Source organism: Platichthys flesus, chromosome 22 (assembly GCF_949316205.1).
Source record: "Platichthys flesus chromosome 22, fPlaFle2.1, whole genome shotgun sequence".
NCBI classification, from domain to species: Eukaryota; Metazoa; Chordata; class Actinopteri; order Pleuronectiformes; family Pleuronectidae; genus Platichthys; species Platichthys flesus.
This window is the reverse complement of record NC_084966.1, coordinates 7,172,613-7,198,836: the sequence shown is the minus strand read 5'-3', so window position 1 is coordinate 7,198,836 and position 26,224 is coordinate 7,172,613. Positions and strand designations below refer to the sequence as shown.

At 42.9% G+C, this 26,224-nt stretch overlaps 1 protein-coding gene across 4 annotated transcripts in view; it reads left to right on the top strand.

Moving 5' to 3' along the window:
* Positions 1 to 26,224, top strand: part of dgkza (diacylglycerol kinase, zeta a) — a 74,635-nt gene that overhangs the window by 31,534 nt on the left and 16,877 nt on the right. For all 4 annotated transcript variants that reach the window (XM_062380236.1, XM_062380235.1, XM_062380233.1 and 1 more), the window contains 23 exons: positions 1,521 to 1,577; positions 1,718 to 1,786; positions 2,009 to 2,080; positions 2,212 to 2,328; positions 2,440 to 2,511; positions 2,726 to 2,824; positions 3,698 to 3,780; positions 3,968 to 4,028; positions 4,131 to 4,244; positions 4,350 to 4,487; positions 4,949 to 5,027; positions 5,125 to 5,180; positions 5,598 to 5,660; positions 5,752 to 5,825; positions 6,509 to 6,620; positions 7,298 to 7,384; positions 7,473 to 7,585; positions 7,687 to 7,787; positions 10,830 to 10,909; positions 11,168 to 11,212; positions 21,083 to 21,149; positions 23,667 to 23,707; positions 24,354 to 24,496. In XM_062380236.1, the coding sequence (XP_062236220.1) occupies positions 1,521 to 1,577; positions 1,718 to 1,786; positions 2,009 to 2,080; positions 2,212 to 2,328; positions 2,440 to 2,511; positions 2,726 to 2,824; positions 3,698 to 3,780; positions 3,968 to 4,028; positions 4,131 to 4,244; positions 4,350 to 4,487; positions 4,949 to 5,027; positions 5,125 to 5,180; positions 5,598 to 5,660; positions 5,752 to 5,825; positions 6,509 to 6,620; positions 7,298 to 7,384; positions 7,473 to 7,585; positions 7,687 to 7,787; positions 10,830 to 10,909; positions 11,168 to 11,212; positions 21,083 to 21,149; positions 23,667 to 23,707; positions 24,354 to 24,496 (1,943 nt within the window). The remainder of the gene's footprint in view (positions 1 to 1,520; positions 1,578 to 1,717; positions 1,787 to 2,008; positions 2,081 to 2,211; positions 2,329 to 2,439; positions 2,512 to 2,725; positions 2,825 to 3,697; positions 3,781 to 3,967; positions 4,029 to 4,130; positions 4,245 to 4,349; positions 4,488 to 4,948; positions 5,028 to 5,124; positions 5,181 to 5,597; positions 5,661 to 5,751; positions 5,826 to 6,508; positions 6,621 to 7,297; positions 7,385 to 7,472; positions 7,586 to 7,686; positions 7,788 to 10,829; positions 10,910 to 11,167; positions 11,213 to 21,082; positions 21,150 to 23,666; positions 23,708 to 24,353; positions 24,497 to 26,224) is intronic.

Sequence of the window (26,224 nt, the reverse complement as noted above, 5' to 3'; positions counted from 1 at the left end):
CCTCCTATGCTGCCATGCGTGAGCTCTGTAAGAGTGAGGAGATCCCTGGGAGGTTTAGGATATTCTACTCTGAATACAGTATCCAACATACTGACAGATCTGCTTCAATGTTAAGAGGTAATCAGTGTCACACACCTTTTTAACAGCAGACTTACATTGAGACTAAGAGCAGGCATATCATAGCACAGGTTCAGGATTTAACTGGAGTGTAGCCATAATTCATCCTCTGACTCCTGGACCATGACCTTTGACCTCTTGTCTTCCTTTTCCCATAAATGATGTTTCACACTCACCCCCACAACGTCTCTGTGACCAGTTTAGGGATAAATCCGCCATTGTAATGCCATTGCTTTCGGAAATAATTTATAGACTAACTAACCTTTTTAGATTAGGTATCATAGTTACACCCACTGAAATGTAATGATTAGACAAATGCATTCGTCATTTGACTTTATGGGCTCACAAGTAATGTGAGGGTTTCTTGAATGGCTTCTTACTTTTTATGTAGCAATTGTTAAAGAGACATGTCTACCTACATCTTCTCAAACTAAGTTCTTCAGTGAGAGATTAACGTCTTGACGGACTAATAACGTTTTGTGAAGCGGTTGGAAAACCTAATGTAACCCCTGCATAGGGATGATCATTTTTAATTGTGCACATTCATCAACAGTAAGCAGAATGACCATAAAGCTTGTTCGCTGTCAAATGAAAAGAGTCAGAGTCGCATTAGAGAGGCAGCAGCCTGTGTAGACCATCCTGTCGCCATGGTTACTGCCTCTTTGCAATTAGTGTACAACACAGAAATAAAACTCTTCCCTCGGTGCAGCGTTGATTCTTTTTTCATGGGAAACATTACAGGCTCAGATTCCTTGTTTGTAATTACTGTGTGGAAATACTATAGAATATATTTTGAGTATATTCAAGTTGGACATATTTCAGATCATTCCTTTGAATTCTCAGTGAGTGTGTTGATGCGGGGCCTGAGTTTAGGAAAGTGTCTTATTGAGTCTTTGGTCCATTGAGCTTTTTTTCTTGTCATCACATTAACCGTGTGAACAATCAATGGGCGGCTGTGGATAAGGAGGTAGAGAGGGTTGTCAGAGGTTCGATCCCAAACTCCTCCAGAACCCCAAACTCCCCCTGACTGCTGTGTAGGAGTGTGTGTGTGTGATCAGGTGAATGCAACTAACTTTAAAGTATTTTGAGTGGCCGATAAACCTGGATCGTTGGCATTGAGAAACCCCTCCTCTGGTTCTTCTTTTCCGTGCACTCTTCATTACTGGGATTCATGGAGCCCACCTCCACCTCCACTGCCATAGAGCCACATGTCTTTTTCTCTTGGTCCTCTTCCTCCTCAAACACGTCCTACCTGACAATGACCACTTGAAATCATTGCACTCACCTACTGGTGCGTCCGTGGGGAAGCAGCTGTCTGTTTTTTTTTCTCCATCATAACCTTCTCCGGTTCTCCCCAATTATCATGTTCTTACACCTGCCTGCCTCTCTCCGCTCTCCTCCAGATAAACTTCAGGTGTAAACCATCTTTCAGAGAATCGGGCTCGAGGAACATTCGAGAGGTGAGTTCTGGACTTTCTTGTTGTTTCGGCGTCATAACAAACATAAAAGTGCTCCTGCTGGAACTCATTCCCCTTTGTGCCATATTGTTGTTGTTGTCTGATCTTAAGTTAGCTCTCCTACTTGTCATTTCTGTGTTCAGCCCATTGTGGTGCGTCATCACTGGGTGCATCGGAGACGGCAAGAAGGCAAATGCAAACAATGTGGGAAGGTAGGTGGTCTTTCTGAGAGGATATGTGTCCAAGCATCCATTACCTTTGAATTCTTCAACTGTTAATTTACTTACAATAGTAAAAACTGTTTTTTCTATGTCTAATAATGGAATCCTGACGTGGGCCCCATTCTTTAAATATTTGGGTGTATAAGTAAATAGTACTTACCAAAGCATTTGGAATCGGTCCAGTAGAACTTCTCTTCTTGTTCTTCTTCCCAGGGCTTCCAGCAAAAGTTTGCTTTTCACAGCAAAGACATAGTCGGCATCAGCTGCTCCTGGTGCAAACAGGCTGTGAGTATGAGTTCTTCAACGGCCCTGTCACTAACTTGAACTCAAACACCATAAAACCATCTTTTTCATAATCCAAATGAGGCTCTTTCCATTCATAAATACATCATTTTTTTATTTGTGTTTCCCTCCAGTACCACAACAAGGTTTCCTGCTTCATGCTGCAGCAGATTGAGGAGGCTTGTCCAATCGGGGCTCACGCTGCCCTCATAGTTCCGCCCACATGGGTCATCCGAGTCCGACGCAATCAGGTAACCCCACCGTCAGTCACCGTTTTATCTGCTACTGACCTTAATGTGTGGAGGACAAAAGGACATGGATATGTTTAGGCCGGCGTCTCTGACTCCGATGTTTCTTAACAGTCGTCCATGAAGTCGAGCAAGAAGAAGAAGAGGACGTCGTTCAAGAGGAAAAGCAGCAAGAAAGGGGCAGAGGTCAGTGTTGCACTGTGTGATGATATGGCCGTGTCTCCGTCTGTGCCACCAAACTGTATATGTCACTCGTAATATGCATTGAACTGCAGATGAGAGAGGGAGAAGAGAGCTGTTTGTTATCCCTCCTGGGAGTCCATGTTTGGCTCGGACACAAGGTGCAGGTTCGACATCCTGTCGCAGAGTCTCTGAGCAGATCATGTTTTTGTTCTGACAGGAAGGACGCATGTGGAGGCCGTTCATCATCCGACCCATCCCCTCACCGCTGATGAAGCCTCTGCTGGTGTTTGTCAACCCAAAGAGTGGAGGGAACCAGGTATTCATTTTGGTCGGCTGCTGTGTCTTCCTGTGTTTGTACTTGTCACTCTTCACTGCAAATCGGTAAACCAGTTAATCATCCAGTTAAGGCATCAGGCACTAAATCAATAAATCAGAGAGGTTTAGAGTCAAAATCATGTGACCTATGTCATCGTTTTAATCTCATTGTACCTCATATTCATAATCAATAACAAGAAAACATCACTTAACAGCAGTAGTTACAAATAAAGAAAAGGAACAACATTACATCAAAAGCTTATGTACACAAATTAAATGAATAAAAGCAATAAAACATTAAAAGATTTAATAAAAAGATGACATCACAGCAAGGCAAATCTCTAAAAATGGGATTTAAGTGATTTAAAAGAAAATCTTCACGCCTCATCTCCTCAGACAGGTCGTGTCAAAGCCGAAGGGTCCTGATGCCAGACCGAGGCGAAGAGTCAAATCTTAAAATCAATTCCAAACCAGACAGGGAGTCAATTATGGAGCGAAAGCCGGGATTGGGCTGATAAGTCGTCTATGAAGCCGATGCTGCGTTCTGAACGAGCTGGAGGCAACTTTTGATCCATATCTACGTTGAGTCATAAGAATATGAAGAATATGAATGTGAGAGCATGTGTACGTGTTTATGACATGAAAGACATGGGGTCAACACTGTAGCAACACAAGCTGTATGAAGAACAACTTTATTGTCAGAGGATGAGACGATCCGATGATTCAGCTGATTTAGGAAAACCCAATATTTAGGCCTCAGATACTAATCTCCTCCCTCAATTGAAACTGGACTGAAGTGTTACACAACAACATGTTAGTTAGTTAGTTAGTTGGGTGTCATGGTTGATGTCATGTGTGTTTCTCTGTCTCACAGGGAACTAAGATCATGCAGTCCTTCATGTGGTATCTCAACCCAAGACAGGTGTTTGACCTGAGCCAAGGAGGACCAAAGGAAGGGTAGGTCTCACACACGCACACACGCACACACACACACACACACACCTTTTTGAACTCAACGTAACTGATAATTGTCTTGTTCGCTCCCTAAAACCAATTTAATCTTAAGCTTTACTCCAAAGTGCTTTAAGTGGTGATCAAGATTAGAAGAGCTCTATATAAATACTGACCATTTATTATCTTGTAGCCTGGAGCTGTATCGTAAAGTCAACAACCTGAGGATCATGGCCTGTGGAGGAGATGGCACTGTGAGTAATGAATCAATATCATGTTGTCTGATGATATGAGCTAATAGTCACGTGTACTGTGAATTCAGAAAGCACAATATCTGTGTGTGTGTTTAAACACAGGTGGGCTGGATCCTGTCTTGTCTCGACGAGCTGGCAATAAACCCTCAGCCTCCTGTCGCCGTGCTGCCACTCGGGACAGGAAATGACCTCGCTAGGACCCTCAACTGGGGAGGGGTGTGTACAAAACTGACAAAAACAACACTCACACAACGATTCCGTGTGTCGCCTCACTTTCACCTGTTTCACATGTTATTAAATAACCGTGTGTGTCTTTGCCAGGGCTACACAGACGAACCTCTGTCTAAGATCCTGTCCCACGTTGAGGACGGCACCGTCGTCCAGCTGGACAGGTGGAATCTGCTGGTGGAGCCGAACGTCAGTGCAGCGGCTGAACTGGACGAACAACAAAGTGATAAGGTCGGTGCGCTTACAGCACAGTGTCTGAAACTCTTTATCTGTATCTTTATCTTTTCCGTACACACTCCCCACATGTTTCTCAGGTTTTCGTCTCAAACTGAATAGTGTTTTTATAAAGCCAGTGTCCAGTTTTTCCTATAAAGTTGCTCCCTGAATAATATGCCAATAAATATCTTCATTTTTTGGCCCATAACGCATTTGCACTGTTGTCCTCCTGCAGTCGAGCTGGTCGAGGCCGCCTCTGGCTTCCTGTTGGCTCCGCTCACACATTAATGTGAAAGATGTATTTTTACAGCTGCCCCCTGTGGGAGAGAAAAACTAACCTTGGTTATGAACCTGGAAGTGTCAACGTGTCACTGCCACTAGCAAACAACAATATTTAGTTGACAAGCTCTTAAAACTATGACAAGATGATATTTTGAACCCAAACGTAACTGGTGTGTGTTTGTGTCCTCTCTCAGCTTCCTCTAGATGTTTTCAACAATTACTTCAGTCTGGGATTCGACGCTCATGTGACTCTAGAGTTCCATGAATCCAGAGGTACACTGTCCTCTAACGCTGTGCACATTATTACTGATTTGGGAATTGATTGTAAAGTGTACATGAAGTGATTTGCTCTTGTCTGTCATTGTTTCAGAGGCCAACCCAGAGAAGTTCAACAGTCGATTTAAGAATAAGATGTTCTATGCTGGGGTGAGTTCATGTTAAATATCAATGTTGTTTATATGGTATCCTCTATATTTCCGCTTGTGTTCAATTTTCAGACACAAACAATTTGACATGTATATCATGCATTTGACGCGGAGGTCGTATTGCTGTGATGGAGGCCCGTGTTGCCAGTGTGCGATGTTGCTGCTCAGTTTGTTGTGTGTGTGTGTGCTGTACAAGCAGGCCATGGCATGTGCTGAAAGACACACAACTATTCGAGTACCCTGCTGCGGCGACAGTTGCTGTTTGGGAGCACATTGTGTCTGTGACTTTGCCGGAGGCGCTGGAAGATAACTGCATCCAACTGTGGCTTTATTTAGTGATGCGGTCCTCTGAGAGCGCCCTGCTCGACTGCCTGTGTGTCCGCCTGCTCACCTGTCCTCCTGTCTGTCTCTCCCACAGACAGCGTTCTCAGATTTCCTGATGGGAAGCTCCAAAGACCTGTCCAAGCATATCAAAGTGGTGGTGAGTCGCTGTCAATCGAGCACGTGGCTGTCAAATCTGCTCCGTGTCTCTCTCGGTCTGTCTCTCTAATTGTCTCTCTCTCTGTGTCCAGTGTGATGGGACGGATTTAACATCGAAGGTTCAGGACTTGAAGCTGCAGTGTCTGGTCTTCCTCAACATCCCCAGGTCAGCCAGTGATGTTACTACACACACATTAACTTTATACTTCTAATCAATGTTGTACATACATTAGAAGTCGCCGATGTCCTCAGTCATACGCAACATCTATTGGACTTGTGTCCGTCCCTTGCTTTTTGTTTACCATCAGACTAATCGGTCCACTGGGATCCACAGGGCTCTGTATAAATATGTTCTCTCCCGTCACTCGGAGCAGCTGCAACAGAAGGCAGCTGTTTTCCATCGAGTTGTAAAGTGGGATTCTTTTCTTTTAAATTATGAAATTGTGGTTCACGTGGTTTATTTTTAGCACACGAAGGAGCCAGAGCAGTCAGCTCGAAAACACTCACTGTGAATGTCACTGTGTTTTACCTCAGCTGCGGCTTCCTCTCTGCCGCGGCTGCTGTGTTTTAATGAGTTGATTCCCTTGTTTCACTTGTGTTTTGTTGCGAAGCGCCTGATGTTACACAAGCTGTAATGACACTGAGGAAAGAAGCCACCATTCATGTGTGTGATATCTATTTTGTTGTCGTTGGTAAATGACTGTGTGGTGTCAGAGCAGTGATCGGCTGGGTGAGCCTCATCATACGTCCATGCTCTGATGGGCAGAGACGGCGATAAAGATGAGGGTTACTGTCGCCCTCCGATGAAGTTAACCTGAATGTGTGTGTCTGTCTGCGTGTGAACTTCAGGTACTGTGCGGGCACAACACCGTGGGGGAATCCCAGTGAGCATCACGACTTTGAACCTCAACGCCACGACGACGGATACATCGAGGTCATCGGATTCACTATGACGTCCCTGGTACGGAGCTCTCACTGTGACCCGGTAGCCGTGGTACCTCGGGCCCATAAAGTTGTTACATGACTTTCAATGATTTTCAAAAGATTATGCAAGAAACCGAGTCCATCCTGAGAACACGAACTTGGAGTAAATTGTCTCTTTAGTGGAGAAAGACATATTTTGCAGAGGTCGGCTGTGAGGTTACTGTTGCTTTCATCTGTTGGAGGAATTTCTTAGTTTCTCGAGTAATCTTTTGCTACAGAAGGAGTGAAACATGGTCACTGCTGATTAATTCCTAAAAATGACCTTTTTTTCTCATTAAAATCTTGTGAATTTACAACATTTTCACCAAATATTATGTCTTTATTCTCAAAAATCTCACCTACAGTGGCTGAAGTTGTAATATTTTCGTGTAAAAGAAAAAACAAATCATATTTTTTCTGCAGTGGGAGGAATAACTTTCTCTCCAGATGGCCAGAAAGTTTCTGAGAAGTTTTGGAAAAGAACAGCAGCGAATTAAGTTTTTAAATAACACAGGATTTATCTTTTAGTAAAACAGATGCTTTGCGCTTTAATGTCACGATGACAGATGGAGCCGGAGATTTAAAGCATCACAAGTTCATAAATTAGTGTAGTATATGATAAATACTCATTAATTTGAAGGATCCGTTTGTGTGTGTCTGTGTGTGTGTGTGTAGGCTACTCTCCAAGTTGGCGGCCATGGCGAGAGGTTGAACCAGTGCAGAGAAGTCACCCTCACCACCACTAAGCCTCTCCCAGTACAGGTACGCATTGTGCATACATGTCTATGATGATGACTGTTATTATGATTATTACGATATTGATTGATTGGTTGATATTGATTGTGTTCAGGTGGACGGAGAACCGTGCAGACTTGCTCCCTCTGTCATCCACATCAGCCTCAGGAACCAGGCCAACATGATCCAGAAAACCAAACGACGGACCTCACTGCCACACCTCAACGAGTAAGAAACACACACACAGACACACACACGCTAGCTTTATGTTGTTAAGGCATGTACATGTATGTGTTGTTAAAAGCGTTGTGTTGCTGTTTGCGTGTCAGTCAGCAGCAGGTCCCCGAGAGGCTGAGGATCCGAGTCAGCAGGATCGGTATGACCGACTATGAGGCTCTGCACTACGACAAGGACAAACTACGGCAAGCATGTAAGGACACACACACACACACACACACACATACACACACACACACACTCAATTACCAAGCATGTGTTACCCTAATGTGAAGGATGTTATCTAAAATGGTTTGAATTTTCAAACACAAAATCTGTTGAATATGATTTAAGGGTTAGGGTTAAGTATGCATAATAACTTCCACATGTTTAGACAGAAACACAGCACAGTTGAGCGGGAGTCTTTTAATGATTTTTAAATGTCAAAGTGAAACATTCATTGAGCTTGAGAAGCAGTCGGCTTTAACAGACAGTAATGCCTGTTGAAGAAGATATTCTGATCAGCCGTGATGTCGCCTTCCAGCTTATTGTCGAGCTGACGTTCTGGTCCGTCGCAGATCGTATGATCAAGAGTGGTGCTGATCAATCCCAGTCTTCCGATTTTAGACATGTTAAAAAGACGAATGCGTCATCGCGGCGCTTCACCCTCGGCCACTTGTTGCTCGTCAGCTTGTGGAAAAGCTTTGTGATGCGGCCGCAGAGCCGCCTGAGTGACGGCAGCGTTTTCATCTTCAAGTGGGGAATGATTGGAGGGTGGAGCAGTGATGTGAAGGTCAAGGAGATTATTGTCAGCTGTGCCTCCATCCTCTTCACTCACACACACACACACACACACACACACACACACACACACACACACACACACACACACACACACACACAAACACACTCATACACACACATTCACATGTTTGAGGAATATAACTGAAGAAAGGGCCCTGTTTCTCTCATTAAGAACAGTTAAACTCAGCTGGTCTTGCCTCAGCAGCAACACGCACACACACACACACACACACACACGCACACACACACCACACACACACACGTGCAGGCATACGTCAGGATGAGTTCATAGTGTTGACACAAGGTGGCACTATTTCCTTTTACAATAGTGCAAACAGCATGTTTTATAATACTGGTAAAGTAGACATTGTTCTTCTTGTTTCTCTATTTCACATCATCTCTCCTGGGACTTAATCCCACGTTATCTGGGGTGGAAGTAAATATATATGGATACATATCTTACCCTAATTTACATCAATAATTCATAATCATATGTCTTTTTTTTGTATTTGTTTCCAAAATGTTTTTTTTCTTATATCAGTTCAAAAACGATTCTTATCTTTTTCTGAGACTCGTCCTTTGTTCTAGCTCTTTGAAGTCTGAGTCTGCTCACCCATTATGCAAATCAATCACTGCTTCTCAACTGGTGGATGTGCGGCATTCGGGGAGATGGTAAAAATACGGCTCTTGCCCCGAGGCGCCGCTGTTCTGTCGTCTCTCAAAGCCGATTCTCTCACCGCGCACTCCGTCCCCGAACATGAAGCGATTATACAAACTCTTTATTAGCAGAGATTCGGATTAAACCTGTCAAGAGCACAGATTTCTTATCATGTAAGAGGTTTAGTTACAAGTTAACAACCGACCGGGACAAACGCAGCTTCCTGATCTGCTGTCACTTAGAGATTTGAAATGATAACATGAGGCAGATGGCAGATTTCTGTTGACAAGGCCAGTGAATGAAATTGACATATTAATTCTAAAAGCTGTAGCAGGTTATAATTTGACTGTCAAAGTAATTAAGTAATGTAATATATAAATATATATATATATATATATATTTTTTGTGTATATATATATATTTACAAATCGAAATTTATTTTATTAGACAAGTTAAATTAATCCTCCAAGTTAACCTATTGGAAAATACCCTGATCTGTATCATACTCATTTTTTTATGTGCAGGTTTGGTTGAGTCCATATATCATCAGCTTACTGTCTGGCTGAATCATCCGTCATGGAGATTATAATGTTGAGTTAAATGAGGACAGAGCGTCCATTACAACCTGAATGAAGGAGGATTCATTACAGGTTGTATCAGACTGACTTACATGTATTCCTGGTAACTGTTCGTAGTGTTTTATTGCACATTCTGGGAATATCAGAACTTAATATTCATATTGTTTCCTTGTTTAAATGAGGAAACGCTGTTCTGCCCTCTGAGGAACAGTTTGAGATATACGTGAATTAACAAGTGACACTAAAAGCTCTCAAATCGGACTGGTTTTCTGTTCGCTCCCAGTGAGAGCCTTTCCTCACAAAGGTGTTTAGTATCAATGAGAGGTGTGTGTGTGTGTATGCGTCTGTGTGTGGGTTCAGGATCTCCTCGCTCGATTTGACAGCTCTTTCAGCACAATGAGCCGTGTGATGTTCAGCCAGCAGCGGTGCGTCGGGCAGCCGGCCGGCCCGCGCCTCCTCAGGGAAGGCGCCGTCTCCATTGTTCCGGCGACCTACGTTGGCTCATTGATGACGAGCCGGCTTAGTCAGGCTCATTTGGTGAAATAAAAGACGGCCGCGCCAACATCAACTTGGCTCATCCAGAGCTGGAGTTTTACAGCTATGTCTCATCCCTGAAATGGGAAGAGGCGCCTGTATGCGTTCCTTTATTTGCTGTGATGCCGAGCAGTGATGGTGGCATTGCAGCTGAGACGTCTTTGTTAGACGCGTGCTGGTGAAAAGCAGCCGATCCTTGAGAACGATTCAACGGAATTAAAAAGAGAAACCGACCTGCAGCAGCAGCGGAGTCTCTGTAGCAGCAGGGACATGAGGGCGTGGACAGGCTCAACACAGTTATCCACAATAAGCTCCATAGCTGCGTCATCAGCCAAATTTAAAGAACGCTAAATCCCCCTTGACTTGTAATTTGCCTCTGGGCTTCTAGCAGCTCTGGTTTTGACCTCATCAGCAACCATTGGTCGCTTTCCCTTCAAAGTAACACTGCTGTGTTCCTGTGTCCCGCAACACTCGACGCAGCAAGATTGAATATCAGTTGACGTGTTGCGGTCATTTATTTGTAATTTTTTTGGGTCCTTCTTTATTTAATTACATCTGGAGTCCCATGTCTCAGTCAGAGCAGAGCGAAAAGTCACCGGCGCTCTGTCCGGGCTCCTGAGGACCGGACCGTGTGAAGCCAAAGTGCTGCTGGATAATTGTCTTGTTCCTCTGTATTCTGCAGCCATTCCTCTGGGCCTGATCGTGGTTCCTGGTGACAGTGACTTAGAAACCTGCCGAGAACACATCCAGCGCCTGCAGGAGGTAAGACTGAGAGGGGAGGGAGTTGGGGGAGGGATGAGATGAAAAGGTCACGGTTCCGTCTCTCTGAGAGAAAAGGAAAAAGGCGGTGACACCGAGAAGAGAGGAAGCATGAAAACTTTGTTTTATTAATTGGAAGCCAAGCCAATTAAGCTGGGTGTGTGAGCGTGTGTGTGTGTGTGTGTGTGTGTGTATCCTAACCTTCTTCATTTCTGCGCTACTCTACTTTCCATCCTCCTACGCTTCTGTCTTCTTCTCTAGGACTTCTGCTCTGTCCATCCTCCCTTTAGGTGCTTGGGACCGCAGGTTGGTAGTTGTATGTTCCCGGGTTTGCTGTGTGGTTTTTTGTTTGGCTCAGAGACACACGGGAAACTAACGACTACCACTCACACTTCCGATTACAGCAATGATCACAATAGGCAGTCGCTAATTTCGGTGGCATCAACAATCACAAGCAAGTTTTCGTCACACTTTGAAAATACTTTTACAAGTGGATGGCAGAGCGCGAATGTTTCAAATCAAGGGAGCAAATAAATTATCAGTCAGTTTTTATTTCTTTTGTACTTTTCGTACAAACAATGTAACACAACGTGCTTCACATGATAAAAGCAATAAAAACCAAGCCCTCCCACCCATGAATCCATCCATCCATGAATCCAGAACTGAAAAGTGAGGAAACGCTGTCGTAAATCTCATGAAATTCAAATGAGCGAACACCAAAGGCAGGTAAACCAAAAAAGATAAAAAGATGAAGATGAAATAATAAAAAGCCCAAAGAAGAGTTTGTCAAACCAGATAAAAAAAGAAGGGCAACAAAGTCGAAACAATTGAAACTAAGTAAATCATTAAGTAAAGACAATAAATGAATAAAATGGAAATAAAAAGGATATACCTGCATAACAGTCTAAGATGTATAAATAAATAGAAGCAGTGATAGAGATGTTCAACTAAAGTCAAGTCAACTTCAACATAAAGTTTATTGTCATTCATCCTCAGACTAAAAACAGTTCAAGCTATTTTGTGATCTAATAACTAAGTAAACAGAATGAAACAGAGGTCAGTAATGTAGTTCTCACCATATGGTCACTCTGAATAATTCTGGTAACTGTAAAAACTGTCTGTATACAGTCAAAACTAGTGTATAGTAGTATATATTATAAGTATAATAATTAAACACTTATACGTAATAGTATATTAAATGTGTATGTGCATGCAACAGTGTTAGGTCAGAACTAGTGACACTTATATTCAGTTTATTCAGTTGTGAGAAATACGCACAATACCTTCTTCATCAGTGTGTTGGCACAAACACAACATGTCTATCAATATTGGTGTGGGCGTCTTTTAATGATTTGGAAAATGGAGAGCAGTCGAGTTTAATAAACAATGGATATTGAAAATATATTCCGGTGGTCGTAAAATTGACTTTGGACCAATCACAGAAGAAACGAGACAATAGGGTCAAAGCAGCCGGTTGGTGTTTATCAGTGGCTGCAGAACTGACTCTCATTATCTAAATGGTCAATTTACTTTATTTATATACTGTTCGAGTCTTATTGACCATTCAAAATGCTTTGCAGGGATATTCACTGGAGGAGATAAAACTGAAACGGCTTTCCATCATAAAGGCACTTAAGAAAGAGATTGTTTTTGTAGTTGCCAAAAAACAAGAAATTAATATAAACATGAAATATTGTGGGCTAAGCATCCCCAAAGATTGAAAAAACAGTTTTTCTCCTAAACACATGCAGGCAACATTATTCAACCGCAGCATCTGTGGAGGGAAACATTCAGATCGCTTCACTTTTGTTGCTGCTGCTTTTTTCCCGAATGAAAAAACTAAACTCCTGAATGAAGCCTCCTGATTCTGGTAGAAAGGTGACACCTGACACCGGAGCTTTGAGACTTTCAGCTGAAGACGTCTGTTATTGAAGGCTCTAAATGTCCCACCAGCATGAAATCCTGCTTTCTATTCCACGAGCACACACCCACACACACACACACACATACACACAAAAAAAAGAAAAAACACCCACGCACAAACAGAGCAGCTAGTGTATTACACACAATATAAACACACAAATACACACAAAAAACATGGTTTAAGCATCAGGTAAAAAAATAAAATAAAACATCCTCTCAGTCATTTCAAATCCCAGGAAAATGTAGACATCCTAACTTTGTAAGGCGCTAGAACGCTCATTAAAATGTCTACTACCACCTCAAGAATACCTCGACAACATGATTCCTCTCAGTTCCTTGTGTTTAAATCTGAGATCTGGTAACACAGTGGCATTACTGAGACCTCCACAGATGCTGGTAATTAAAACAAACGCAACACTCAACTGCCTCTTTCTGTTATATGCCCTGATATCAACATCCATACACTTTTTATTCCCTGGGAAGTCGGGGAAAACGTCAAAATGTTAGAAAGGAAGTGTTGTGTATCTGTATAGATATGCACCAGACCTGCCCCAAAATGTTGTGGGGTCTATGTTGTGGCGAGGAGAAAGAAAATGGACCTTTGTCTTGTGTCAGACCCTAAATATCACATGAGCATTGCAGCTCTATCCATTCTGCTCTAACCCTAACCCTAGTCCTTTCATGTTGGAGCAGTCATTATGGAACATCTCCTTAATGGAGACCCGTATTTGAAAAGGACATTACTTAAAGAGAAGAATGAAAGGAGAGATGTTACAGATGTCCTGACATGGCTATATTCAGCCAAACCCAGTTCAGAACTCGAGACAAAATAAATGGATCTACATGTGTCAGACTAATAAAGACAATACAGCCTTATTATAAAATAAATCAGCTGACCACTCTGCACTGATACAGTCAGTGCAGCCACGACTTAGTGAAGCAAGTCCAACTTAACTTCCTGCTCTGCCCTCCAAGCGATCTCTGAAGACTTCTACCTCTGAAGAGTATCTATGAAGCACCTTCCTTTCGCGGGCAACCGAGAACTCCTCAGTTAGTCTGCTAAAGGGTAGCCTGAGCTCGTTCTTTCACCCGGCGTTGCTGGCTAGGCTTCTTTTTTTTCAGGGGGGGTATAAGCCACCTTTTGAAAAAGTGATTGATCTTCCTTTTGAAGCCTGAAGATCAGCAGGGATCATAGAGTCTGTGTTTGGGCACCATGTTGACAGATCCAGGCCTTGAATGTCCATGGACGCCCTGATCTTCCCTGCTCAGGACAGATCTGACTTGAAGACCTCGCCCAGGGTCTGGGTTTGCGTCCCAGAGACGGTGTCTGTCCCAAAACTTTATCTGACTAAGTCCAAGCCTGGTCAAACCATGGTGGCTCTAACAGGGGCCTGTTCAACACCCCAGGTGCCTTTCCCTTCTATTTAGGACCTGAGTTCTAAAGGATCCCCAAAATGGTACCTCAAGATATACAGCAATACTTGAGTTTGTCAGCTTTGTGATCTTGTCAGGAGCCGGGTAACAAACTAATGACACACTGAGACATTTGCACCAAAGATTTGAACTTCAAAAGACCAATTCCAAAAGCCAACCAAACAATCTCTCCTCTGCTTTTGATTATCCCCCTATTTCATCGCGCTCCACTGTCACTTGCAAACCTTTTTCCAAGAACATATCTTTCAAGTGATGTGACTGGCTGAGAGGAGAATGAATTCCCCCCCACCCCACCTCTGACTCACATTTCACTTCAGTCAAACTGAAAAGAGGGAACCACACACACTCTTTCAGGTGACATCATATTACTTTAACTGTCAGAGATTAGTTTCCCCCGTGTGTCTCGGTGTTACCACACAATGCATGGACTGTTGTGTTTGAGCATCTGCATGCGAGACCTTTGCTTAGTGTATTGATTGTATAGTGTGCTCATGGAATCTATATTCTTTGGTGTGTTTGTGTGGCCGTGTTTGTTGTGACCCATTTTTAGAAAGTGTGCGTTTGTCCGATAATGTGGAGGCGGTTTATCCTGTTGGGTCTGAAGAGGGAGAGACTAAAGATGTAGGAAGTGCAGAGTAAGGTCAGTCAGGTTTTTTTATTTTCTTAGCTTTAATTGCGAGGTTAATCCGCTCTTCTTTCTTATGGGTCCCAGTGTCGGCAGAAGTTTGAAGCCTTTTCATTGTTGTGTTCAGGAAAAATCACAGTTTGGCAGCAGAGAGACAGGATCAGACAAAGAAAACCTATTAATAAATGTTAGAAATCAAAATCAAAGAAGAAGTTTCTCTTGATGTTGAATCTTGACCTCAAAATGAAGTCTTGCAGCACCAGGAGGTTATTTTGCCCTTTTAATTCACCATGAACCACACTTAATAAAATAATATGAAGGATGTCAATGTCGTCCGCACAAAAGAGAGGGTATTTCATATTAATTTTCTTTCACAGGCTACAGATTTCAAGGATTAATTAGTCCCTGTGCTGCGTTCAAAGTACGAGCTCCATTTATTACATAAACTTTCCCAATTTCCCTCATGCTCATCACAGGCGGTGCGATTTGTTAGAGGAGCTGCAGCCATAACGATATTATTTCATATCAACGGACATAATTCAGGCAACTCAGCCCAGTGCCGTTTCTGTCAAATGAAATCAGCTTTGTGCGGCTTCATTTGAATGAACCTCCCACCTGCTTGCACCTATTTACACCCCTGCACCCTGCGCTCGTATTACAAATGCGCCCATGTAGGCAAAGCCAATTTCAAGCTCAGGAAAATACCAAACGATTAGAGCGCTGTGCACGCTGGTCGCTGCACCGCTACCGAAAATAATGCTCTCGGTGTCATGTTGCTCAAAGCTTTAAGCCACCGAATTTGCAAAAGCAGGTCACAGAACATTTGGTTATGCATCATGTTTGCATTAATCATGGTGAAATGTACACAACAAGCTTCAGATGCTGTATGAATTAACATGGACAGATGTTCTCCCAAATCATTTTAATTGTGTATATACAGCATATGTGCATATCTGATATTTTGGATGAACACACACATTATACAAAGTTGCATTACTACTAGTAATGATAATAATAAAAACACATAAGCATATTAGTGAAAGCCGATCACGAGGTTTGAGAGATTATTTAAAAACAGAAAGTTAGGTTTCAAGATCCTCAGGTGAACTTTTCCACATGCTTGGGGCCCTGACAGCAAAGATGACATGTATTTAGCAACATGAATTCATAATAACGTGCACAATAACTTCTAAAATCATTTACCAGAGATTGAAGCAAGTGGGGGTCCAGTGTAGGCAGTGTGGATGAAAAGCCACCCCGAGGTGATCCAGTACATTTTCACTCCCACTCTTCTCTCTCTCTCCTGGGACCCGAGAGACGCCACCGAAAACCCTTTGCTTGAAAGATCATGCACTTCCCGGCTTAGTCGGAGAATATGAATACAGCGGGTGCTTTTTATTATTTTTTAAAAGCTTATGAGCAGTATCTCGTTATAGCTGGCCAGTAACAATCTGTGATGATTGTTAAGATTCTTTGAATTAAACAGTATCTAGTTGTGGAGGAGAAGGAACAGAAGAAGCTCACCTGCTCACCGCTCCCGTGAGTCATTCTCAAAGATTCTCATTTTCACTCCACTGTCCGTTCCTTTTGGTTCTGACCTCTCAGTGGACATGGAGACTCTATACTGGTATGCTCTGTCACCCTGACGTGTGGTGTGAGGACGGGGCCGCTGTGCTTTTACAGCACACTGCTCTCTAGCAACTGGAGAGGTGTTCGAAAAGCATAACCCCCTGAAGTCTGTTTTAAAATGCTCTGCTTGACAGAAAGTGACTTTAAGGAATTGTATGTAACTTTTCACAGATATGATCCGTTCCATTAACAAGCCCAGTGAAGAGTTATTGCGTCTAATCCAGCAGAACGCTGTATTGTGTTTACACAACGACTCAAACCTCGGCACAATGCTGAGAAGCCCAGATGATCCGTTACAGAAGTACATGTGAATGCAGTGAACGTGGAAGCAGCTCTTCCACATGCTGTGTTGAGGCAGACGCCAGCGATGAGAGGAAACTCGGTGTCTGTTCTCTTTATGTGGATGACATGTTCCCACATCCTTCATCTCCCAGATAGCTTTTCATCTCACCCTTCAGGAGCCACACTTTATTCTATCAATGTTATTTATAACACAAATATACTACTTTTAAACCCTGTATGTGTTAGATCACAGATACTAAGAAGACAGCTATTGGGTTGTTGTCAGACTTTGTGTTGCATGGCAACCAAAGTTATGTAACGTTTGTTCGCCTGCTCTCTGGTGCATGGGAGGAAAAGCTTCTTTCTGATCTGTTGACCGTTGATCTGTTGATCGCAGGGTATTCAGTTCATTCAAACAACACGGCAAGTGGTAATTCATGTTTCGTAGCCTGGGGTTTGGCATTTTGTTAATTAGTTTTAAACCAGAAGTTACCATATGGGGAGATGTGGGGGGTGGAGCTTGACTGATAGCTTGAGGACACGGCACGCCCACCAATACCTGCGACATGCACCAATTGGACGATACAGGCTGTCAATCACACGGTACCCATGACCCAACACATACAATGCTATATTTCAGGTTTACTCAGCTTACTAAATTGAGAAATTGATTAGGGTATTTTCCCTCTTGGCCAATGGGATCAGCAGCTGGAGCCCTACTGATTACATCCAGGTGTCCCCCTCGTAACAATGGGTCACCTATCTTTTGCCTTTAGCCTGAACAAATCAGTGAAAAGTTACATACTACTCCTTAAAGTCACTTTTTGTCAATAGTCTCTTCCGATTTTACCTTGATTAGATAGAAAAAAAAAACCTAACACTTTAGTAGCACTTTGATGGCACTTACTTATAGCACTTTGTAGTTTCGCTTTATTTTGAAGAAATTGTACTTTCTTGATTCTTGTTGTCCTGGGTCTGTACCCTTGGGGTTTTATGCACTTATTGTAAGTCGCTTTGGATAAAAGCGTCAGCTAAATGAAATGTAATGTAGTCCCCCCCCTCCCTATCCATTGAACTGAGACATACTGAAGTCTACATTCGTATAAATCATTCTTCAAGCTTTTATTTTTGTGAAAGCTTTTACAAATACTTTGCATTGGCTCCTATTAACACTGACTAATCCTATTTATTTAAACAGTACGTTCTATTTATTTCTCGACTCAGCTTCTCTACCTTAGTGCTGTTATTTCCTCTGAAGCGGTAGCGTTATCAAAATAGTAATTATTAATATTCAGAGTTATTTCACACCAGCACTTCAATCTATAGCTGCACTTTTTTTGCAACAGGCCTTTGGAGAACGTCGGGAACTTGTGGACGCAGCGAGGATTTGTTTGGCATTGTGAGTTTAAAGCGGAGTTGAAGAGGGATGCGTCTCAGGGCTGACACCTGACTGACAGGTCAGCTGCACTGCAGGGCTGGATGCCCCCTTCGATAAAAGGCACGCCTGACTCCGTGCTCAGAGCGAATCAGGGAGAACCGAGTCCGACCACAGCAGAGCAGGAACTCGGCAGCTTCAAGTGCGAGGAGACGAGCGGGAGTGAATGGAGAAGAGACAGAGGAAGAAAGGAGGAGTAGAAGAAAAGAGTCAGCCAGACAAGTTCAGCGTTTGATTCAGTGTTTGTAGGTTTGCTGTGGAAGCCTCTGGCAATTCACTCGGCTCGAGACTGCCGCTGAACCCGACAGCAGATTTAGATAAATACAGACAAACGCATAGAGCGCGAGTCGAGGTGTTTACTTCAGCCCGACTTTCTGTCACCGTCTGCACGAAACAAGCGCTTTGAAAGGAAAATAACTTCTTTGGCTTCTTTCCCTGGGACTTTTCACATTCAGATATTTCTTGCAGTGCTGCACTGAAATACCTGGTTTTGTGTTGTGTTGATGCTTTATTTTTTATGCTGAATCTCCCTCTTGCAGGATGTTATCTCAGTTACTGTGGAGGAGCCAGGTTGCATTTTCTCAGGCAAAAAGAAAAAAAAAAAACATTATCGGGACGCTGGGGAGCGAGTGGGTTTCGTTTCTATGACGACAGCATCTTGACAACATATCCCCACCACCGTTGTGTGATAGACTTACATAACCCCTTAGATTATCACAGTTTGACAGGACCAGTGCAGGGCCTGTTTGGTTTGTCCTTTGGTAAAGCTTCAGGGCTACTTCAGAATTATTCCATGTCAGTAGGGAGTTTGTCCTAAAATTGCACTGCCGTATACTTTTTATGGTTTATGTGCTGGACGTTGAGTTTGAGCTTTTTATAAACAGCCTGTGGTGCAGAATTAGAACATTTTGTTATTCTTTCTACCTGGTTTATCTGCAATGAGGATTCTGTAGTCTCAGTTTTTAATAAAAATGTAACTGAATTTGCTTTATTACTCCTCATGTGTGTGGTTAATATAAGTTTATAAGTTTTAATGATTTACTGAACTGCTTTAACTTGGTATCAAGCATATCGGCTACTTCAGACATCTGTCAAGAAGTGGAAACAATCTTTATGCCAGAGTTCGCAAAGTTTTTTCAAAATAAAAGCTCTGTTATTCCCCTCCGTATAAAGCATTGCAAAGTGACATGCTTTTACTTTTAACTCAAATTTCCAAAAAGGTAATGATTTTGTGAATAGTCCTTCTGCGTCTGTCTCAGTCGGATATGTTGAAATTACAATAACCAAATTATCCCCAAAACAATTGCTGACCACTGCTGTAGTTTATTCTAGTGTTCTGTTGGACGACAATGAGTTAGAGAGGAATAAGCGAAGTTTATCCAGTGTTTTACCGCACAAGAAGAAACAAGACAATGCAGGTGAAAAGATTGGAGGAGAAATGTAAAAGCGAGGGATGGTTTTTAAGTTGAAACATCAGTCGAGTGAGAAGACGAAAATGATGGAGGAGGATTTTTATAACTTTCTCTTGCATCGTGATGAAAAAGATCCAGCACCACAGCATTTAGTCCCTGACCTGTGGACAGACGAGAGTCTTTGGTCCACGGATCTGAGGAGTCTGACAGTGTGCTGCGGGGGCTGGACTCCACTGGTCGGGGAACATTTAGTGTTCTGCAAACAAATGGCAGGGTTTTAAACAGGCGTCTACTCATAACAGGCAGCCGAGCAGGAGGCTGTCTGTTTTCTGATCTTGTTAAAAGTGTTCCTACAGCATTCTGCACTAATTGGAGACAGGATGAAAAAATGAAAAAAGTCTAGATGATACTAAAATACCAAAAAAGTAAAGACGCAACTGTCAAAGCTGACTGAAACTAAACTTTAGAAGTCATTATTTTAGGAACGATTCAGTTTCCCCTGTATGTACTTTGGGGAAACACACACACTGAAACTTAATGGTATTTGGCATCGGTGTTATGCAAGTGTGTGAGTGTGTGTGTGTGTGTCTGGAGCTACAGTAGATATTCAACGGGATATTGTGTGGGTAAATGTAGAGTAAAACATGAATGGAGGAGAGGAGTAGTATAATGTAACTGACACGCTTCTGCTGGAGGCCTCGATCCCAGCAAGGACGGCAAGTTGCTCACACACAAGACAATCAAGGCAGTGACCTGATTCAACTCAGGGACGCAGCAGAGCGTGCACTCTGGAACTCACAGAGAGAACAGTCGGGTGTAGAGCGACAGGGAGACGAGGATGATGAACACTGCATCAAGATGCCAAACAGTTAGAAGAAATGTTTAAGGCAAAGTTTTTTGAAATATCTCCCTTTGGGAAAGATATTCACGGATTTGGATCACGAATGAACGACTCCACTGCATTCATAAAATCACATGACGACGTGATGTGCACAGGTTTTTCTCATTATTTTTATTCGAGCGCCTGGTGTCTCGGCTTGAGAGCATGACTTGTTTATTTTGTATGTTTAGATTTTGTAATGCTTGCACGTCATACCTTTCGCTCACACTCAAATATCCCTCAAACCACCCCTGCTTGTGTTTCGATCTTTAAGCCCCACGCTTGCACTCAAAAAAATCTGTTGCTTGATGAAATTGAAATACACCTGGCGTTCTGAATTTTGACAGATTTGTTGCACAGAAAGAAAAAAATGACCATCAGGAGCGGGTTGGTGTCCATGTGCGTCTTGTATGATATTTGAACAGGAGCATGAGCAGTTAGCATGCGATCCCAGTGATCAGAGGCCCCTGGGCAGTGGCCTCGTTGGTCCGGTCTTTGGTATTCACTGCTTGACCCGCCGTCCGGCATCTCACTGTTCTGTCTCTCTGTCACTCAGGAGGAGGCCGGCAAACCAAAGATCCTCTCCTCGCAGAGGTTATCTCCAAAGTGGTGTTTCCTTGACTGTAAGTAAATCCCATTTTTAACAAAGCACTTTTTCCCCTTGATTGGATTTTTGTTCATTACTCTGACTCCCTCGCCTCAGTAGCTCCTGTACAATGTTAAAGAGCTTTTAAAATGAAAAGTGAGTTGGAAGGTACTAATGAATCACTGTAGGGATACATGCAGGGAGCCATGTGCATTGGTTTCAGGCAAGAATGACGCCTGAGCACTCAATACACTTACATGTAAGCCAACATTAATATGAGGGGAAATGTTAAAAACAATTATTTGAAAGCAGAGCGAATCCATTAGCCATCCCATGCGACAGAGAATGAAGTCTCCGTGGCAACGACTGCATCACTCTGAAAGGACACAATTTGTCCTAAAACAGCCTGGTCGACTGCTAAAATCACTGATCACAGCTTATTACATCAAATTTATATATTTCCAATAAATAATTATAAGAGATAATAACAAAAGGTATTTTCTTCATTTCAGTGCAAATCTTCTCTGTGAACTATCGGGGCAGAAAAGATAATTTCAGCATTTGATTTGCTTTCACTTACAAATACTTGGAACCAAAACGTCTTATTATAAAACAGGAATAAATTTGTTGCTGCAAGAAACTGTGTCTATTCTGAAGAAAGAGCCAAACAGACTTGGAGGAAATGTTACATTCTAAGTGATTTTGATCCAGTAGGAATGAAAACTGATTTTGCTTCGATTTTTTTGTCCCCTCAATTCTCGTAATATTTACTTATTTTCTCGTTAAATTATCTTCTGCAATTGTTTCAATTTCGGCCTGTGTGCTCACTGCGCTGCCTGGGCACCAACTGTGCATGCACTCCTCCAAGTGGAGTTAAAAATAGGAAAATAGGCACTCCTACACATGTGAAGTGTCAATGGCACCAGTTCACTGACCTGCATAGAGACCGACTGGTAGACACATGGTAGTGGGCAGTGGCTTAGGGGGGGCTGACTTATGCTTTACACCAGCTAAAGAAGAAATATAATATACACGGGGAAGTGGCAGAAGTCAGTAGAAGACAAAGAAATGTTTTTAGTTATTAAAATGTATTCATGTAGGCTTTCTTCAGCCATCGCTTACATTTCAGACTTAGATGAGGTTCATTATATCAGTAGCTGAGATGAGGAAGGGGGCAGAGTGACAACCCACGCAGATCATTATTTTTCTAAGGCCCCACCTTCTCAGTCTTGTTACCACTAGATCAGACCGACAGATACAGACAGTCTGCCACAAACAAAAAACTGAAATAAAGTCTGAGCAACACTCAAAGGATCCATTGTAGTTTTGATTTAATGCTTTAAAACCTCTGTGAAGCAGAACCACGGATTGAAGCAGTGTTATTAGGACCAGTAGCAGCGATGGCCGGGGACTACAAAGGTGGTTCAGGTGTCGTTAGTGACATTCAAACAGATTTCTAGTTGTTTGTGGTTCTCGCCTCAAAAATAACAAAAGCACAGTTTCATCAGCTTTTGTTTATTGGTGACAGTCATGAATATTAATATCAGCTTACCAAAAATATCACACAGAAAAAAACTGGGTTTTAAACACACACACACACACACACACACACACACACACACACACTCCTCTAGCGTCTAGTCCTGGTGGAATTTCCGCCCGAGAAGTTGAGACTAAAAAAGAAACGATAGCTCAAAGTTTTACGAGAAGAGAGAAGTGTTAAAAGTTTACACAGGGACTTTCCAACCAATATCAGTGTTTTACATTTACAGACATCCTTTTAAAGTTACCTCTTTTAACCATGTGACCTCATACATCAGCCACACAGTTGTAACAGCACTGAGAAATGTTCATCTCCTCTTTTTAGCCTCTGACGTGTCTCGGTCCTTTAAAGGCTCATTTATGCTCTACATTAGATTCGTTTTTGAAAAAGAACAGAGTCTTCTACCCGTACTCTTCATTTCTAAAATAATTGTTCACATCTTCTCGGATACGGACAAAACAGACGAGACAGAGCGATAACAATGGAAGTCATTGGGGGGCAGTGGAGCCAATAGTTCAAGCGAGACGACCAAAAGTCACAAAGTAGTTTAAGGAACTCTTGGCTCTGCGCTGCCCTCTATTGGATGTATTGCTTAACAATGTTTCGTTAGTAAAGGCCCCGTATATGAGCCTGAACAGTGATGACAGCACCAGGCCTGATCTTCATTTTAAAGCACAGACTATCAAGTAATCACACTGGAAAACATTTTTATTTTGTTCGAATGGCAAAGCATTGGATCCATAAAAAAGAGCGTGACGTTATCTCACCATCTGTAGCAGCCGCTGACGATCCATGACACGCCGACTCAGATTTGTAGGATCAGACGACAGACCTGCCCCCCCCCCCCCCCCCCCCCCCCCCCCTCGTCACAGCGGGCGATCTTTTGGACTGTCAAGAAAAAAAGAAGATAAACAACTTCTGACAACTCTCTTGTTTTGGAAGCCGACGATCTCTGGGAGTCGTCTCCGCTGCTCGGTGGTTAACGGCGTGTGTTTGTGTTTGTCTCCTCAGCAACGACAGCGGATCGCTTCTACAGGATCGACAGAGCACAGGTACGTCTGCCCCCCCCCCCCCCCCCCCCCAGCTGTCTGCAGCTTTAAGTTACATGTTCAGTATGTACAGTACCACGGAGGTGTGTAGAGTCCTAAACCCACTAAGACCCAGGATTCCCTAGCCATGAACACATCATGCATGTGTCAAAATGCTTCCCAGTTTCCATCATGGTCGTTTTGTTAAACATGAAAAGCCAATCTTTCTCCTGGCAAAGGGAAATGAATCATCGCCCTCTTCAAAAGCCGGTGTAAACCTGATCCTTCTGGTGTAGAGGAGGAAGAAGAGTTATTGTTTTTAATCATTTTTAATGGCTTTTGTCCCAGTGTGACAAATTAACCATTTGATTTGATAGATCAGCCAAAAACATCAAATTTATTATGTGTATAAATTGTGATACAGGATTTTAATCATTTTGATACCAAGATTATAATTTATTATTATAAATGGAGCCAATAAAAAAAGAAAATATGACAGAAAACCAGTTTTGAAGTGACTTCTGCTTCAGCTCCAGATGTTTCTGTGGTTTGTTAATGAGATAGATTATGCTATAGAATAATAGAATAATATCTGATCATATATAATAGCTCAGTGAAATGTCCGTTTCAAAGCACGGTGCCGATAAAACTGTTTGTCTTGCTTCATCAGGAGCATCTCAACTACGTAACCGAAATCTCCCAGGAAGAGCTTTTCATCCTGGACCCTGAGCTCATCGTCACCTCGACCGTCGGCACCTCCCCCTCTGACAGTCTTGACGTAGCGACCCCTGCCTCCAGCCTGGTGAACAGCAGGTGAGTCAGCCTCCCCACCAGATGAACCCTCACCTTAAAACCACTAGAGAACATTAACGTATCATGTTGAGCATTTTCAAAGCCACTGTCTACCCTGGCAAAAAAAAGGCCAGGTGTGATTTAACAGAGAGAATCCAGTTTCCAGAATCAGTTTATCTCTTCTCCACAGAGACACAGCGCTAATGTGAACGCTCACAGGAAATCACATATTTACACAGTCTGCAGATGTGTTCGATGGATACCTGCAGGAAAGCGTTGCAACTGTGAAACCAACCCAAAGAGAAGCATAGTGAACTGATTATCAAGCAGCAGGCACAGACTGCCATTTGTAATTGAATCCAAAATAAGACAGAAATGGAAGGAGATGGAGGGAAAGTGGCTCTTTGATTGTCTACGGAGATATTTGGATGACATTTTGAAATGGGGGCACATCACAGACAAAGAGTCGTGTCCTAACCCTGCAGCACAGCACAGATTGCAGGCTACTGCTAAATCCACTATGGTATTTTGGTGAGCCTGGCCCACCTGCAACCTAGTCTAGTTTTGGAGGCTTTTCTAAAAGGGAAACAGAACGTGGAACCATTTCAGGAACTTGCAGGAACCAGGTTCTAAATAAAGTTCCGGGTAGAACTTTTTACCCCCCTAAGGTCCCTGCTTGTGCTCCGATTGACAGAAGCAGAGTGAGCGCGAGAAGAGTAGAAGCTGGAGCGCAGGCAAACTGTCTGAGCAACAAAATAAGTGCAAGCGCAGTTTGAGCACAAGCAGAGGCTATTTGAATGTGAGCGCAGGGTTTTGAGTGAAATCAATTCCTGCTCTACAACGGAAAAAACTAGAAAATTCCTTTCAGTCTCTTCTACATCATACTGTCCATCCAAATGTTTAATGTGGGGGCTTGAGACAGTGTGGGAGCACCAGCAGGGGATGGACAGTCCTGAGGGAGGCGTCAGCGAAAGATTTTTAATGAATCGGTGTCCGACACGCCTGTTGATCAGCCCGAGAAACAACAGGTTTGATGTCCACAGGAGGCTTTTGTGGATGTGAGGCAACATCCGTGTCAAACGTACCCAGCAGATCTGCGGCTCCCGATTGTGGTTTCGTCAGTGTGCGTTATCGCTTGTGTTAGAGACGGCAGATGGAAGAAGCTCTTTGTAAACAGACTCATCGGAGAAATGTCCTGTAGATAACATCATACTGGCTGTTGAGGATTACAGAGCGGGGAAGAATTACTTGTTAATCCTGATAATGTCCAGCCAACAAGAAAACCATGCGCGCGTGTGTGTGTGTGTGTGTGTGTGATATAACGTCTTTATTCTTGCCCTTTATATATATTCTTTGTAGTCAAATATTCTGTCAAACAACAGTATTCGGCTTATAGGAGTGTCTATAGGATCAAATGATGTAATAATGAATAAAAGGGGGAGATGGGGCCGTTCAGTGCAAAGATGGTGGCCAACACATTTTTCTTTCACCATGAACCAATCATATCGACTCGGAGCCTGAGTGGAAACAGCAGGCAGGAAGGCGAAGCAGCATTGTAATCAGACTTAATGGCACTTTTACATCACTGTCAATCTTTGACCTTTTACTTTACATTTTAATGAGCCAGTCTTTTGCTTCTACCCCCCCACCCCTGCCTTTTTGTCTGTAAAACCCGACTTTTGTCAAAATGCATCCGTAATGTAACACAAGTCAGTGTTGCATCCAAAACTTAAAGTTACTATGGACAAC